The sequence below is a fragment of the Macaca thibetana genome, chromosome 11 (genome assembly GCF_024542745.1).
Source record: "Macaca thibetana thibetana isolate TM-01 chromosome 11, ASM2454274v1, whole genome shotgun sequence".
Taxonomy (NCBI): Eukaryota; Metazoa; Chordata; class Mammalia; order Primates; family Cercopithecidae; genus Macaca; species Macaca thibetana.
The window spans coordinates 90,987,255-91,003,126 of record NC_065588.1 but is presented as its reverse complement, the minus strand read 5'-3'; the positions used below and the strand labels follow the sequence as shown (position 1 = coordinate 91,003,126).

The 15,872-nt window shown below is 44.4% G+C and overlaps 1 protein-coding gene across 7 annotated transcripts in view; it reads left to right on the top strand.

Annotated features, from left to right (window-relative positions):
- TMCC3 (transmembrane and coiled-coil domain family 3) overlaps window positions 1–15,872 on the top strand; it is a 308,376-nt gene that overhangs the window by 220,914 nt on the left and 71,590 nt on the right. Inside the window, exon 1 of one of the 7 annotated variants that reach the window (XM_050747180.1) lies at window positions 3,025–3,229. The exons of the other annotated variants lie outside the window; for them this stretch is intronic. Within the exon in view, the coding sequence (XP_050603137.1) occupies window positions 3,152–3,229 (78 nt within the window). The 5' untranslated portion in view covers window positions 3,025–3,151. Of the gene's footprint in view, window positions 1–3,024; window positions 3,230–15,872 lie in introns of those variants that run through there. 7 annotated transcript variants of the gene reach the window in all.

Below are 15,872 nucleotides of genomic sequence, written 5' to 3'. Positions count from 1 at the left end.
TCATAAGCAGAAGTTTAAATTTTTAAATGTCAAATCTTTGTGGTTTATGCTTGTTGTGTCCTGTTTATTTTTTACTTGAGATGATAATAATGATATGCTTTCATTTTCTTCTGACAATTTTAAGTTGTGTTTTTTCCCCTTTAAGTCTTTAATCTGGTTTTTTATTTTATTTTTATTTTTATTTTATTTTATTTTTTATTTTATTTTGAGACAGAGTTTTGTTCTTGTTGCCTAGGCTGAAGTACAATGGCGTGATCTCAGCTCACCGCACCTTCTGCCCCCTGAGTTCAACGGATTCTCCTGCCTTAGCCTCCCAAGTAGCTGTGATTACAGGCATGTGCCACCATGCTAATTTTGTATTTTTAGTAGAGACGGGGTTTCTCCATGTTGGCCAGGCTGGTCTCGAACTTCTGACCTCAGGTGATCTGCTGGCCTCAGCCTCCCAAAGTGTTGGGATTACAGGCGTGAGCCACCACTCCCGGCCAGATTTTTTGTTTGTTTTTTAATTTTTAATTTTTTTTAGACAGGTCTCACTCTGTTGCCCAGGCTGAATTCCTGGGCTCAAGTGATCCTCTTGCTTCAGCCTCCTGAACAGCTGGGATTACAGGTGCAAGCCACCATGTCCAGCTAATTTTTTCTTTCTTTCTTTTTCCTCTATCTGGTGTTGGTTTTTGTTTATGCTGTGAGGTACGGATCAATTTTTTTTTTTTTAATCCAAGTGAAAAGGTAGATCATGCCACTCCTTTGCTCAAAAATTTCCAAATCTTCCCATATTCCTCAAAATTAAAGTTCTTAAAATGAACTGAAAGTCCCTATATGATCTGGCCCTCTGAAATATCTCTGACCTCATCTCCTTCCCACTGGGCCTCCTTGCTCTTCCTTGAACACTCCCAAAATGTTCAGGGCCCTTGACTTTCCGTTTGTTGGAAATTTTCAGATATCTATACTTCTGGCTTCCTCATTTCCCAAGTCTCTGCTCAAAGATCACCTTATCATGGAGGACTTCTCTAGCCACCCTAGCTAAAATCTCGCTCCAACACATACACAGACACACACACACACACACACACACACACACACACACACCCTCAACGTTTGATATTTCTCTTCTCTTCTTTCAAAGAACTTACCCGAAAAACTCTCTGGGCCTGGTATAGTTGTGTGTTGGGGTAGCTGTAGGTGGGTATTTTAAAAGTGTTGATTTAATTTTTTGAATGGCTTAAGGACTACATGGGACTTTCAATTTCTTCTTAAGTTAGTTTTAACCCTGCCTTTACAAAAATGTATTTTTAAAATTAGCTAGAAATGGTGGCGCATACCTGTAGTTCTAGCTACTTGGGAAACTGAAGTGGGAGGCTCCCTAGAGCCCAAGAATTTGAGGCTGCAGTGAGCTATGATTGTGCCACTGCACCCCAGCCTGGGCAACAGATACCCTAGCTCTAAAAAACATTTATAAAAAAATTTTACTTTTTGAATAGTTAATATATGCCCACAGTGTAAACATTCAAGTTTCAAAAGTATACACAGTGAAAAATAGATCTCTCTCCTATCTCTGCCTTCTAGCTACCTGGTTCCCCTCTCTTGGCATCAATTTCTTGTCTATTTCCCTAGTTTCTTGTTTATCCTCCCAGATATATGTCATGCATGTAGAAGCACATAACATATATTGTTTTTACATACATAGTGGAATGCCATATATATTATCCTGCACATTGCTTTTTTTCCACTTAACCATGTACCTTAGATATGCTTCCAAAGCTATTCATAGAGGGCTGCCTCATTTCTATTTCCAGTTACCAAATATTCTGTTGGATGATGTACCATCATTTATTTACCTAGTCTCCTTCTGAAGGATAATTAGGCTGTTCTGTCTTTACAGTGGCCTTCTAGCCCGTGTGTTTTGCCCATCTTTAATCGCTGCTTCACCCTGATGTCAGATATACCTTCTCCTTAAACTTCCATTCTCATGCTATCATTTCCCTGTTCAGGAATCTCCAGCAGCTGCCTAGTTCCCACAGAATAAGGTTGAACTTCTTACCCTTGAACGAAGATCCTGCATGGTCTCCGCCTTCTTTTCCATCATGTCTTCCTGTTCCTGAGGACACTCCCCAAAACTGATGACTTGAGGTTTTCCCAAATGTACCTCTGATTTTTGGGACTCCAAAGTTTTCTTCAGCCTGCTCTACCCTCCCCTTGAACCCTATGAAGGGCGGGGCAAATCCTTCCCTTCCCCTGGGCTGGTCACATTGGGCTCTAGGTCCTCTCTGGAACAGCTGCACTTTAAATATTTCAGCCCAGTCTCCCACTGTACACCCTACAGAGCCGGCACAGGTGTTCTGAATTTTGTTTGGGGTTACTGATACTTAAATTGTTCACCAGTGGTCCTTCCTCTACGAGACTCCAAATTCCTTGTGGACAGGGACTGATCACTGGGAATGGGGAATACTAGAATGAAAAGATATCCTGATTTCCAAGTAGCTTAAAACATAAAGGTGAGCCAGACATGCAACATTAAAATACACAACACAGTAGGATCTTAGTTTAAGTGGAAGTATGCTCTATGCTCAGGGCAATTGTGGTGCGGGGGGAGTCTTTTATTTTATTTCATTTCTTATTTTAAATCTCTGGTCTCTAGTCCAGGGTCTGGTACATGGCAGCTGCCCAATAAGTGCCTGTTGAATGAAGAATAACATAAAAAGAGACATTTAAGGCAAGTGTCAACTTCTTGCGGTAACAGCCACCTTTTATATACAAAATAAGTCAACAGATAGTGTAGTGTGGATGTCGCTCATCTTTTGGGGAGAAAGAGGGCTGTGTGGGAGGGGGTGGAATCAAGTTTCAGCCAGGGAGGGAGGCGAGGATAGGCGAAGACGTTGCCCGCCGGGTCGCGGGTGGGTGGGGTCCCGGCGGCTGCGGGGCGCGGGGGAGGCGGGGAGAAGGGAAGGGGGAGGAGACTCTCGCCTCCTGCCCCGCCTCCCCCACCCCGCGGCGGCGGCGCAGGGCGGCCGCGCGGGTGTCGGCACCAGAGGCAACAGCTGCAGCAGCCGCGCCGCCCCCTCGCCCGCGGCTCCCGGGGTGAGCCCGAGCACGGCCGGCAGCTCGCGGCGCGGCAGCCCCAGGAGACGGGAAAGTTCCCGGCCGGAGCGCGGAGATGCCGGGCAGCGACACGGCGCTCACCGTGGACCGGACCTACTCGGACCCCGGCCGGCACCACCGCTGCAAGAGTCGGGTGAGCGCCGCGGGCTGGAGGGCGGCGGGTGCGCGCGGGCCCGGGGGCGAGGCGGGCTGGGGCGGCGGCTCGGCGCTAACCCACGCGCCCCCTGCGTTTCGCCGCCGGCCTCCGTTGCCGCCGGAGGTCCGTACCTCCCAGATCCTCCGAGCTGAAAGGGTGGGCGGAGGGGGGCCATCGGAGCCCGGGCTGCGGTTCCTGAACCCCAGGTCCACCTGCCCCTCGCGGCGCCCAGGTCCCCGCGCTCTGTGCGGGACGCCCGGTTCCCCGACGGCCCGGGCTCCGCCTCCCTCCCCGCCAGGGAGCGCCCGCCGCGCCGCGAGGGAATCCCGCCACCCGCGGCCACGCGTGTCCGGGTCTCCGGGGTCTCGCCCCGGGTGTGACGGTGCCCTCCCCGCCGAATGTCCCGGCAGCCGCCCAGTCTCCTGGTCCTTGGGGCGTGTGGCCGGAGCCCGAGCGCGGTGTGCAGCCGGATCGCGGGGAGGCGGCGGACGGGCTCTGCCCGAGTGAAAAGTCAGAATCTTTGCGCTGCCTCTCCGGAGTTTCGAGCCAAGCCGAGCAGGCGCCCTCGCCATTGTTTGCAGTGTAATTTGCTGTTGCTGATTTTGGCTGTGGGCGAAAATAGCTCATTCTGAGCCTGCTGCAGAGACAAGCCCTGTAGGGCTTCAAAATAAAGACGGAGGCCGCAGCCCGAGCGCGGGTCTCTCCTGGGAGAGGAAGCCTCGCCCTCCCCGGTGAATACCTTTGCCCTCCCGGGCTGTTGAATCGTCGAGGCTGGATGTGAGGCTCTGTAACCCGTTCTCCCCACGGCTGATTGAAGTGCCATTTAACAAAGCACCTCCTCCACGCTGGCATCTGTTCTGGCAGAAGGCACCTGGAGTTGTTCTTTGCTCCGCCAACTACTTACTCGCTTGTCCGAGAACTGGGGATTTGGGTGTCAGCCTCTGTGTAAAGTTCACGGAGGTAGAGCCGGGCTCAGATTCTGGCCCACCACCTCCGAGATCGAGAGACCAACTGGATGGAAATAGTAGCAACAGTGACGGGGTTGTGTTGCTGCCCTTTGTGCAGGATTTGGGTCTTCACTCATAATTTGAAGTAGTAATCGATTGCCCCAGAAGTGAAGCAATGAGTCCCTGGTTTACTGCCCACTTTCCCTTTTTCCTTTAGCATCTGTTAATCATTTTGAAAGAATGATTTGAGTTTTTACAGATTGAATATATTCGGTGGAGTAATACCTCGTGCTCTCATCTCAACCCCCCAATTCTCTTATTTTTGCACTTTCTTTAAAAGTTTCCTAACAGTTTGCTGTGAAAATAACCAGAAACTCCATTTGGAATAAACATTGAAGATCTGTGCTTACCCACAGGTAGATGTTTCTTCTGGGATAACTGTAATACTAGTTAACAGAACTATGAAGAAAAGGAGATCATTTTCAAATGCATTTGTAATTGAGAGGATTCTGTAAAGTTAATGTTGCAGACTTGAAAAAAATGTGAAAGCTTGTTTTTTCTTGTCACAACTGTGATCTTCTTGTGTAAACAAGATTAGTAATCTTAGCGGGATGGATGGCTCATTGTCAACTCATTTAAGTGGTTTGGCAAAACTCATGCAACTTTACAAAACTCACTCTTCATAACCTGTAAAATGGTGGTGATAAAGTTTGTGCCTCAACTGCTTAGGTGCAATGTGGTAAAGGAAATGTGTAACATAACTGCAGACTGTGTTTCCGCCACATCTGCCACTGTTCCCTGTCTACACCAGCCTTTTCTGTTAAAAAGTCAAAACCTTATATGAAGATTTCTTGATTTTCTTTAAAATTCTTTTGACCGGCGGGGGGCAGTGGCCCACGCCTGTAATCGCAGAACTTTGGGAGACTGAGATGGGTGGATCACCAGGTCAGGAGTTCAAGACCAGCCTGGCCAAGATGGTGAAACCCCGTCTCTACTAAAAATACAAACATTAGCCGGGCGTGGTGGTGGGCGCCTGTAATCCCAGCTACTCGGGAGGGTGAGGCAGAGACTTGCTTGAACCTGGGAGGCAGAGGTTGGGGTGAACTGAGATCGCGTCAGCCTGGGCGACAGAGCTAGACTCCGTCTCTAAATAAATAAATAAATAAAACAATTCTACTGACAATATTATTGTACCTGCTGCCTTGTATTAGCATGGAGATACCCAATTTTTAATTTAACTGTGTATTAAAACTGATTTAGACATTATATGTGCTGATTATCCAAAATTAGCACATTGGGCCAGTCAGATCTAGTGAAGAGAAGAAGTCAGAGAAGGGCTAGAACTTTAGCAGACCATAATCACAAATTCTACTACAGTGATGCTGGACTTCTTGAGGTCCCAGTTTAAACTTCTCAACTATCTGCTTTTAGGTTTTTTATTACTGAGACAGCGAGGAATATGTAGAACTGGTGAAATTTTTGTAAACTCCTAAGAACTTTTCCAAGCAGGGTTGATGTAATTTCAAGTCTGTCCTGAGGCTACGATAAGTCTGTTGTAATGAAGGGAAAACAGCAATTTTACTGTGCAGAAAGTATTCATCCCCTTAAATGATCGTAGCTCCTGTATTGTGGAACTCACTTAGATGCAGCTGTAAAGATATGTTTTCCTGACACCCTGAAAGTATGTGATGCAAGAGGAAAACATCAAGTGGTAATTCCTTGATGTCACCATCTCCTTGGGAGGAAACTAGTATAGGATTTAAAAAGAACCCTTTTATGAACTCATTTGGTAAATTAGCTCCCCTAAAAATGCTAATGAGAACTGGGGGTTCATGGGAAGAATTGATTAATCTTTCAGGGATATGGAGTTTCTGCCTAGGAGTGGGCTAAGACTCCATGAGATGAAGTTCTTCGTTACTGAATAGTCATTTTTTAAATTCAAAATCGATACCTGTTGAGATGACGGGGAAGCTACATGGTCTCTCTTGCTGGGCTTATTTCAGCCTTTGAGACTGGAATAATAATGAGGCAGTGTACTCTTCCCACATTGCAGAAATCTATTTTTATAGCCAGGTGGACTAACCTAGATAACCCCTCCCCACTTAGTGAAATGTAAGTAATGAATTCTGTGATTGTTGCTAAGCTGACAAGTCAGGATCATTCACATTTTAAAACTTCATCTTGTAAAACTCAGAAATGGTGCTTGTTAACTTGATGCACATATCTCTCTACTTTAAAAGAAAGAGCATCCATAATTAGACTCCTACTTTTTTTTTCATGCCCTAGATAGTTAAAGCCTATCATCTTTTTAAGAATACAGGCTGTCTGCTTTCTATACAGTACTGGCTTTCTATATAGTAACTGGCTTTTATTAATGATGTGTGAATTAGGTTTTCTTTTAGTTGGTTTTCATTTTAAATGGTCTAAAATGACCTCTCCAGCCACTTGGGTATAGTGGTGGACAGCTGAGGCTCTGGACCTATGTGGATTGTATTCTGGCTCTTCGAGCTTCTTGACTAGGTGATCACTAGGGCAAGGTCCTAAATAGCCTTTCTGAGCCTCCAGTTTCCCATTTGTGAAAGAGGTAATACTCCACTCTTCTGGGAGTGATCGTGTGTCTTAAATAAGAAAGTATTTGTTAAAAAAAAAAAAAAAAAAGGTGTGTGCACTCAAATATTAGCTATTTAAGAAAATTCTTTTTTAAATTTATGTTCTCTCATTGGGTGAAAAAGCTATATTTGTCTATATGTCAGGTTAATAATTTTTTTCTATTTTGTTGGTGCCACTACTAATCAGAACTGCTAGTCATCTTGAGTGCCTGCCCTCCCCCATCTCTCTAACCTATTAGCAGTACCGCTGCACCTTTCTCGGATATTTCTCTGGAACTGGTTTCTTCCATATCTCCCAATCATCCCCCACCTTAGTTGCTTATGACCTTCACCAACTTCTGTTCCATCCTGCATGCAAGGACCATATTATTTTCCCTACAGAGCCATTTGCATCAGGATAGTCCCCAGAATACAGATCTTATACCAGTGCTTTTTGCTACCAGTGCAATCTTGGATCCTGTAATCACTCTAAGCCTTAGTTTCCACTTCTACATAATAGGGGTGTTCTCAGGAATAAATTCGGTAATGCCTATAAAATGTTTAACTCCATGCCAGGTGCACAATAAGAAATCAATAGATGGTCACCACTTTTACTAGAGGCTGAGCATCTCAGTCCAAAAACCAATATCCAAAATGCTCCAAAATCCGAAACTTTTTGAGCGTCAACATGATGCTCAAAGGAAATGCTTACAGGAGCATTTCTGGTTTCAGATATTTCTATTTGGAATGCTCAACCAGTAAGTGTAATACAAAGATTCCAAGGCCGGGTGTAGTGACTCATGCCTGTAATCCCAACACTTTGGGAGGCCCAGGTGGGTAGATCACTTGAGTTCAGGAGTTTGAGACCAGCCTGGCCAACATGGTCAAATCCAGTCTCTACTAAAAATACAAAAAAATTAGCTGGGCATGGTGGCGGGTGCCTGTAATCCCAGCTACTAGGGAGGCTGAGGCAGGAGAATCACTTGAACCTGGGAGGCAGAGGTTGTAGTGAGCCGAGATTGTGCCATTGGACTCCAGCCTGGGCAACAGAGCGAGACTCCATCTCCAAAACAAAACAAAACAAAACAAATTCCAGAATCTGAAATCTGAAACACTTCTGGTTCCAAGCATTTTGAATCCGGGACCTGTACTATATGAAAGAGGGGTTTGTGAGCTTGGAAATGGAAAGGCTGCTAAGTTTATGAAAAGTATAGACTTTTCTAGCATTGCTAGCATTTTGTGTCTCCTTGCGTCATGTTTCTCATCACATTAACTGTTTATATGTTTAATGCTTACATGTATTTATAAACTATAGACATTGGCACTTTGAGAGCAAGATGCTTCACTTATTCAAAAAATACGTACTGAGCACGTTCTGTGTGCTGGTTGCTGATCTAGGCATCAGGAATACAATGGTAAATGAAACAGTCTGGTTTCTGTGGAAGCTTAGTATCTGGTGGGTGTATCTCATTTATACTTGTGGCTCCAGACAATACCCCTGTCTTTTACAGGAGGACATGATGATAATACATGCAGAAATCTCTAACATCTGAAGTAAAACTTGTGTCGAGCATGAGTGCCACCTGTTGTATATCTTGAAGTATTCTGTGGTTTGGAAATCCATCTACAATTACATGATGAGTAATGACCAAAGGCAGTGAAGAAGAGGATGCTGTAGCCCTTCTAGCAGTGGAACTGGTTGGGTAGTGATGTAATAAGTTGATGATCACATGCTTACTCCCTGGGCAGGAAGTAGGGGGAGTGGAAACTGACCTCTGTCCTAGAGGACACTGACCCAGTGAAGTGGTAAGCTGAGTAGTACACGGATATCGTTTTCACCAGTGCTTTGTTTTATTCTAAAGAGCTTGTTAAAGAGACTGGATAATGATCAGCGTCTCAAGCCAGGTTTTTCTTACATTTAGGATGAGCAAAGTGATGCGATGTGTGTTTTTTGAGCTGTACTTTGTTGCAGGCTCTCCCTTTAAAGGAGAAGGAATTGCCAGCCACCACCAGCTCACCCGCCTGTCACATCCGCTGCAGAGAGCACGCAGACAGCTGCTACCAAGTTCGATCACAGGGTGTGTTTTGCTTCAGACCCTCTGCCTGAATTTCCAGGGCTGCTGCTAAGGTCAGAAATCAACCTAGTCCTACTTGGAAAATGCCCACAGTTTGACTTAGAAGAGTTTGCAGCTTTCAGCCCTGTGGTTTCTTAATTGTGTTTTCGTGTTTTCGGTGGAGGGGAGGAGGGTGACAAGAGAAAAGGAAGAGAACCATGAATCACCGTACTGTGAATCAGAATGAGGACTTTTCATTCCTTCGAAAGGGAACATCAGGATATATGATTTGTGCATAGGCCACCTGCTTCTGTCAACTTGGGAGGGATGCTGCCTGAAAGAAACCATAGTGTATTTGTGGATTATTCCTCTGTAAGGAGATAAAAAGAACATAAGTGAAAGGAAGACTGCAGTCACAATAATAGTTAATGTGTACTGCATGCTTACTGTACACCAGGTAACATGAAGCACTTCAAATACACCATCTCCTTGATCTTCTACAATATCCTGCTTTTCCATTTTACAGATGGGGAGACTGAGGCCCAGGCAGATTAATAATTTCTCTAAGATATTCTGTCTATTAGGAAACGATGGTAGAGCTACGGTTTGAACCTGTATCTGTCTCAACTCCAGAGCTTGATTCTTCACCACTTCCCTGTCTGCCTCCATGGCGAACACTGGAGAGCAGCCCAGTCTTTCTAAACTAGCTGGGTGCCTGGGGATGGATGTGTACAGCATCTGCTGGGCACTTACCCTAATTGTGTGCTCTAATTCTTATGACACACACATTGCCAGTCTTTTGCACATAGTCGTATGTTCCCAGTAAACATGTGAATGAATGATACAGGATGATAATTCATGAACTTTTAATAATGCCTAGGATATGAGAATTTTGCTAGTAGTTTGAAGTCTTAAAGGCTGTCGAATAAGCTCATGATTTAAGATCATTAAAGAACCGTGTTTTCGCCTGATGTTTGGTCTCCCGAGGATGGACTATTGAATAGCAAGATGAAGGTGGTGCCTTGTGACCATCGAGTTCAAGACATGCCCGCAAACATGTGTCTCCTCAGTAGATCCTCATGACTGGCCTGTGGGTTCACACCTTCTTTTGAGCCGTATCATCAGTCACCTACCTAGTGATCTTTCTGTGAAGTCCCCTGTAATATTAAACCATGCCTTCTTGTGTCCCCTGCAGAACATCACACTTTGGGGGAGTGCACTGAAGTGGTTAAGAGTGCCAGTCTTGGAGTCAGCTGCCTCGGTTGACTTTGTTTTTTGTTTTTTTTTTCCAGACGTAGTCTTGCTCTGTTGCCAGGCTGGAGTGCAGTGGTGCAATCTTGGCTCACTGAAACCTCCGCTGCCCAGGTTCACGTGATTCCCCGGTCTCAGCCTCCCAAGTAGCTGGGACTACAGGTGCACGCCCCCTCACCCAGCTACTTTTTTTGTATTTTAGTAGAGACGGGGTTTCACCGTGTTGGCCAGGATGGTCTCAGTCTTCTGACCTCGTGATTCACCCATCTTGGCCTCCCAAAGTGCTGGGATTACAGGCGTTAGCCACTGCACCCAGCCCAGTTTGACTTTCTATAGTGTACCCTGCAATATGGTACCAAAGTTAGGTTTTTACAAGGGTTGTTACAATACTTCCCTTGGAAGACTATTGTGAGAATTAAACGGTGTGGTACGTAGAAAGCACTGTTGAGTGTCAGCACCTGCTAAATGCTCAGTTAATGTTCAGATGGGAGAGGAATAATAGTAACAGTATGTAACAGTGGTGTAGTTGTCTGGCCATTGTAGGAGCTGCAATTGAGCAGAGACTGTGGGTGTGATTTCCAACACTTTGACTTCTCTCCAGAGACCAGATCTTTTCAAGGATTGCTTCCTGAAATGCATCCCATTTAGTGCCGGTCCCCTGAGGAAGCCACATTTTAAATGGCTGATTGTAAACCTGTATCTTCCTTGGGTCTTAAAGGCATTCGAGGAGACTGTGCCAACTAAAAACATTACAAGGGGCAGTTTAAAGCAACTAGAAAACATAGCCTGGTGTCCACACCAGAACTCTCTGTGGAACCCTGGCTTGACTGGATTAAAGGTATGAAGGCAGAGGGTTGGAAAGTTAGACTCAAGGATTTACCATGGTAAAACTGGAAGGAAATTTAGACATTAACTCCAGACCATTCCATTTGCAGAAGGAGAAAATGACACCAGCCAGACTGTAACCAGTAAAATTATGTAATTAATACAGACTGATTGGGACTAACCGTTATACCATCTTCTGTCTTTAAAAAGGATTGCTTTAAATAATTTTTAAATATCAAATTAATTGCTAAGTTATAAGGGTGGAATGAGAATTTAAAATTATTTTCAGTAGATATGAACAAATTTAAGTTTTTGTGACTTTTCTAGGTTAAAAAAGTGAATTTGAATGACACCATGTTAGGCCATTCTTCTTCTGAATTTATTTATGGGTTTTTGGGGGGGCACTGGGGCAAAGACAGGTGACAATTCATGTATCAAACTACTTAGCTGCACTGGATTGTTGCTACTTAAAAATATATATATATTTTTTGTGGTCCCTCTTAGTGTCTTCATTTTTTCAGTATAAAGTTTTGCAAAATGAAGAGTTCATCCATGTCCTGACCTTCTACTTGTTGGGGTGGGATATTGGGGAAAAAAGTATGCCAGACGCATAAGTCGTGGAGCTCATCATATGTGCATTTGACTTAGAATTCAACCCGAATCTGCCCTGGTCTCCAAAGCTCTCCGTTCTGTGAGTCTCACCTTAAGAGTCTCTTCTAGCACCAAGTGTTTTCAGTGTATAAAATTTTCATACAATACAACACAACCCCTAAACCCAAGCCTAAAACTTCACGTAGTCCTTGACCAAAGAGACAATTATCTGCTCCAACACTAGGGGAAGGACAGGACTTGAGTCCGACGGCCCATGGAGAGACAGCATGTCTGTTGCAATCCCCAGTGAAGCGTCCCCCTAGAAAAAGCCCATCTGACTTCTGCCTTACATGCTGATTTGAGAGCCTAGCCCGGGAGTAAAATGTGACTTTTACTGTACCCTATGAGATATTTCCACCTACCTGTTGTTCCACAGGCATCTCAAAGTCTGTATATCAAATTCATTCTTTCGACCGCTCTTCTATTCCTGGTTAATATTATACTTTTCCCATACAGCCAGTCAGCAAACCAGATGCCTGAGCTGCTGCCTCAATCCCCAACCCTACCCAGGCACCCAGTGGTTTACTTCTTTTTTTTTTATTTGAGACAGGATCTGGATCTGTTGCCCAGGCTGGAGTGCAGTGGCGCAATCTTGGCTCACTGCAACCTCAGCCTCCCAGGTTCAAGCAATTCTCCTGCCTCAGCCTCCTGAGTAGCTGGGACTACAGGCACGCACCACCACCCTGAGCTAATTTTTGTATTTTTAGTAGAGACAGAGTTTCACCATGTTGACCAGGCTGGTCTCCAACTCCTGCCCTCAGGTGATCTGCCTGCCTTGGCCTCCCAAAGTGCCGGGATTACAGGCATGAGCCACCACACCTGGCCCCAGTGGTTTACCTCTTAAATGTTGATCATCTGTCTTTTCCTCATTGCCCCCAATGTCACTCTCTTAGCTTACCTCTGGATTTGAGCAGCAGAGTAAAGCATCAGGAAATGGACTCTGTAGTGAAGCTTGAATGTCAGCTCTTTCACTTAGCGGCTGTGTGAGCAGCCATTAGAAGCGGTGTTGGGAAACCCATTACAGCATTTGTTGTTCTGACTTTGAGTCCTTCGTGGTCTACCACAGTTTCCCAAAGTTCAGTCATTCCCACATCTACGACACACAGCCTCATACCACCTACACTGTTATTTGCTTGATATTTCTAAATCGGTTATCTCCTTAAAACTTAAATTTATTTTCAAAGTATCAGTGTCACTATTCTAGCTACATATTTTCTGAGTTTGAGGCCTCCCAGCACCAGATTAAGAAGTAGATTAGCACTGGGTGTGGTGGCTCATGTCTGTATTACCAGCCCTGTGGGAAGCCAAGGTGGGTGGATTGCTTAAGCCCAGGAGTTTGAGACCAGCCTGAGCAACATGGCCAAACCCCATCTCTACAAAAAATACAAAAATTAGCTGGATGTGGTGATGCATACATATGGTCTCAGCTACTCAGGAGGCTGAGGTGGGAGGATCGCCTGAGCCCTGGGAGGGGTGAGGTGGGAGGGGTGAGGCTGCAGTGAGCCTTGATTGCGCCAGTGCACTCCAGCCTGGGTGACGGCGAGACCCTGTCTCAACAAAACTAGATTAGCAAGTGTTGAAGCAATGTTAGAAAGTTTTTAGCACCAGAGACTTTTCCTGGACTGAATCAACTGAATTGGATTGAGGATTGAAAAGGAAATAACTCACTCACTGTGATTCTGTGTTATTTAATGCTTTCGTCTTATGCTACCTAAAATAATTCAGAATCATCTAGGAAAACCCTGGTCTTAATGTATCATCTCCTTTCGTTCCTTCATGAAATATTTATCTTTAGACCCATGGTCTAGAAGATGCTTAGAAACAATTTTCCCACTCATGGGTTGTGAAAAATTGAGTTAGTGAGTGTTTTCCTTTTTTATTTTGGCCAGCAGGAACCCAGATCCAAATTTCAGCTGAACCGAGTGAGGTTTTTATAGCCTGCTTCTTTTTCTTTTCTTTTTTTTTCTTACCTCTTGATTTTGGCTTCCTTTTCTAATTTATATTTTTTCTGGCCTGGTTTCAAAGTGTGTGTGTGTGTGTTTACATATATGTGTTTCCTGTAATCTATCTTAAATCCTTTTATACCAAATGAGGTATGGATCAATTTATTTATTTATTTACTTATTTATTTATTTACTCCAGCCCAGACTGGAGTGTAGTGGTGCCATCTTGGCTCACTGCAGCCTCCGCCTCCCAGGTTCAAGTGATTCTCCTGCCTCAGCCTCCCCAGTCGCTGGAACTACAGGCGCCCACCACTACGCCTGGCTAATTTTTTTTTTTTTTTTTTTTTAATTTATTTATTCTTATTATACTTTAAGTTGTAGGGTATGGCTAATTTTTTTGTATTTTTAGTAGAGATGGGGTTTGGCCATTTTGGCCAAGCTGGTCTCAAACTCCTGGCCTCAAGTGATCCACCTGCCTCAGCCTTCCCAAAGTGCTGGGATTATAGAAGTGAGCCACCACACCCAGCCTTATCAATTGATTTAGTTCAATATGAACGATTGTTACTGGGATGAACAGAAGCCCGGTCTGATAAGTCGAAGGCAGTCTCATCTAGGTGGAAATACTTGAAGGAGCTTGGAAATGAGCTGAGCTTGCTTCTCTCTGTATTATTTCCTCTTTAGTCTTCTGACAACTATGACCTGGGAGAAACTGAGGTAGTGGACTACCATAGGCCGAAGAGTGGAACATCCAGAAAATATGAATTCTTTGGGAATTTCAGGCAAGGACAGATAGTGGGTGGAGAAGAAATTTGAGCTCCATGTATTTCTGAAGTAAACTTGAACCTAATTAAGATGTGTATGTAGGCTTGTTGTAATGGAAGGAAATTAAATGGTGCCTTGAGCTGCAGCCTTGCACAGAAATTTCAATATAAGCACTCGTCCAAAAATAAAGAATGCCTTTAGTGAAAGCTGTGCTTCAGCACCTAAATATATTTACTCCAGTGTGTTCAATTCTGTGTTGGGGCCAAAAGTCCCTTTTCTCTGTCTTTGTCAAGATGTTGTGATCATCCAGAAAGCCTGAACTTGGCTTCAGATAGTCAGCAGGGTACTATTTTAATCTCACTAATTGGAACAGGTGGCCTCTATTTGTAGCTGAATCACTGGTTGGCATAGATTTAATTTATCTGACAATATGAAGCCCATTCAGTAAGAGCTGTTCAGGCTTTATGTATTGGCATCAGGCACAGTGCCTGAAAGCCCCACTAGAAAGCGTGGAAGACAGGAAGGAAGATGGAAGAAATGCAAGGAAGAGTGTGCTGCTTCCATTCCATCCTACATGTTGAGTGCAGAACGGGTGAAGGGATGCATGTGAAGATGCTTGAGAGGGGTGCTTATAGATATTTCTCCAGAGGAGAAAGAGGTGGCAAATGTCTACTTTGAATCCACCCTGTAAGACGGCATGGTGCAAGAGGACCTCATGCTGTCCTCATGTTTTTAATATGAACACATCTTCAGGCACGGGGGAAAGAGCATGTCCCACGTGACTCAGCTTAAGTGCTCAAGTTGAGACACCTTAAGACACCTCTAGTGACATCAGAGATGGCCCCCAGATTATGACCTTCTCCAGCCAGATCACTCTTTTATTTTTACATTGAGTGTATATTTTGCATAGTGTCTTGTCAATGTTTTGCTTCAAATTCTTCAATAGGACCGAAGCCCAGCTTCTTAGACATCCAGAGTCTCCCATCTGACCTTTGCTTTTCACCCACTCTTGGCCCTTGAACTCCGGTCTCCTTTCTTTGTGGACTCCCATGCCTCCCTCTGTACCTGTGGGCACCTGCTTCATCCTCTCGCATGGAGATAGTTGTGTTCTTTTTATCTAGGCATGGAGCATTGGCCATAGTTGGAGCTTTGTAAATACTGACTGATGAGTGAATGTGTGTATGTTGTGAAATTGTACTGTGGGACTTGAGAAGCTGAAAAGCATATTCTACTCTTGATCCATATCAATTCAGATTAATTTGCCTTGTTTTAATTGCTGCACAGGATCCCCATGTATGGCTATACCATTATTTATTTAACAATTTCCTTATTAAAGGACAAGTATATTGCTTCCAATCTTTGGTCATTACTTATTTTTGCACGTGTGAGGAATATGTTAGCAGGCTAAATTCATAAGTATGGAATTGCTCAGCCAAAGGGCATGTGCATTTTAAATTAGGATATTGCCAAGCTGAACACTGCACCTACTCTGTGTTGAACACTGGGAGCTAAGGATGCAGCACTGAACAAAACTGGTAAAGTTTGTATAACTGTCATTAATATGTGAACATGCCTTTACCCACATAGCTTCAGACACAGCGTGTTTTCGACTGTTTTGA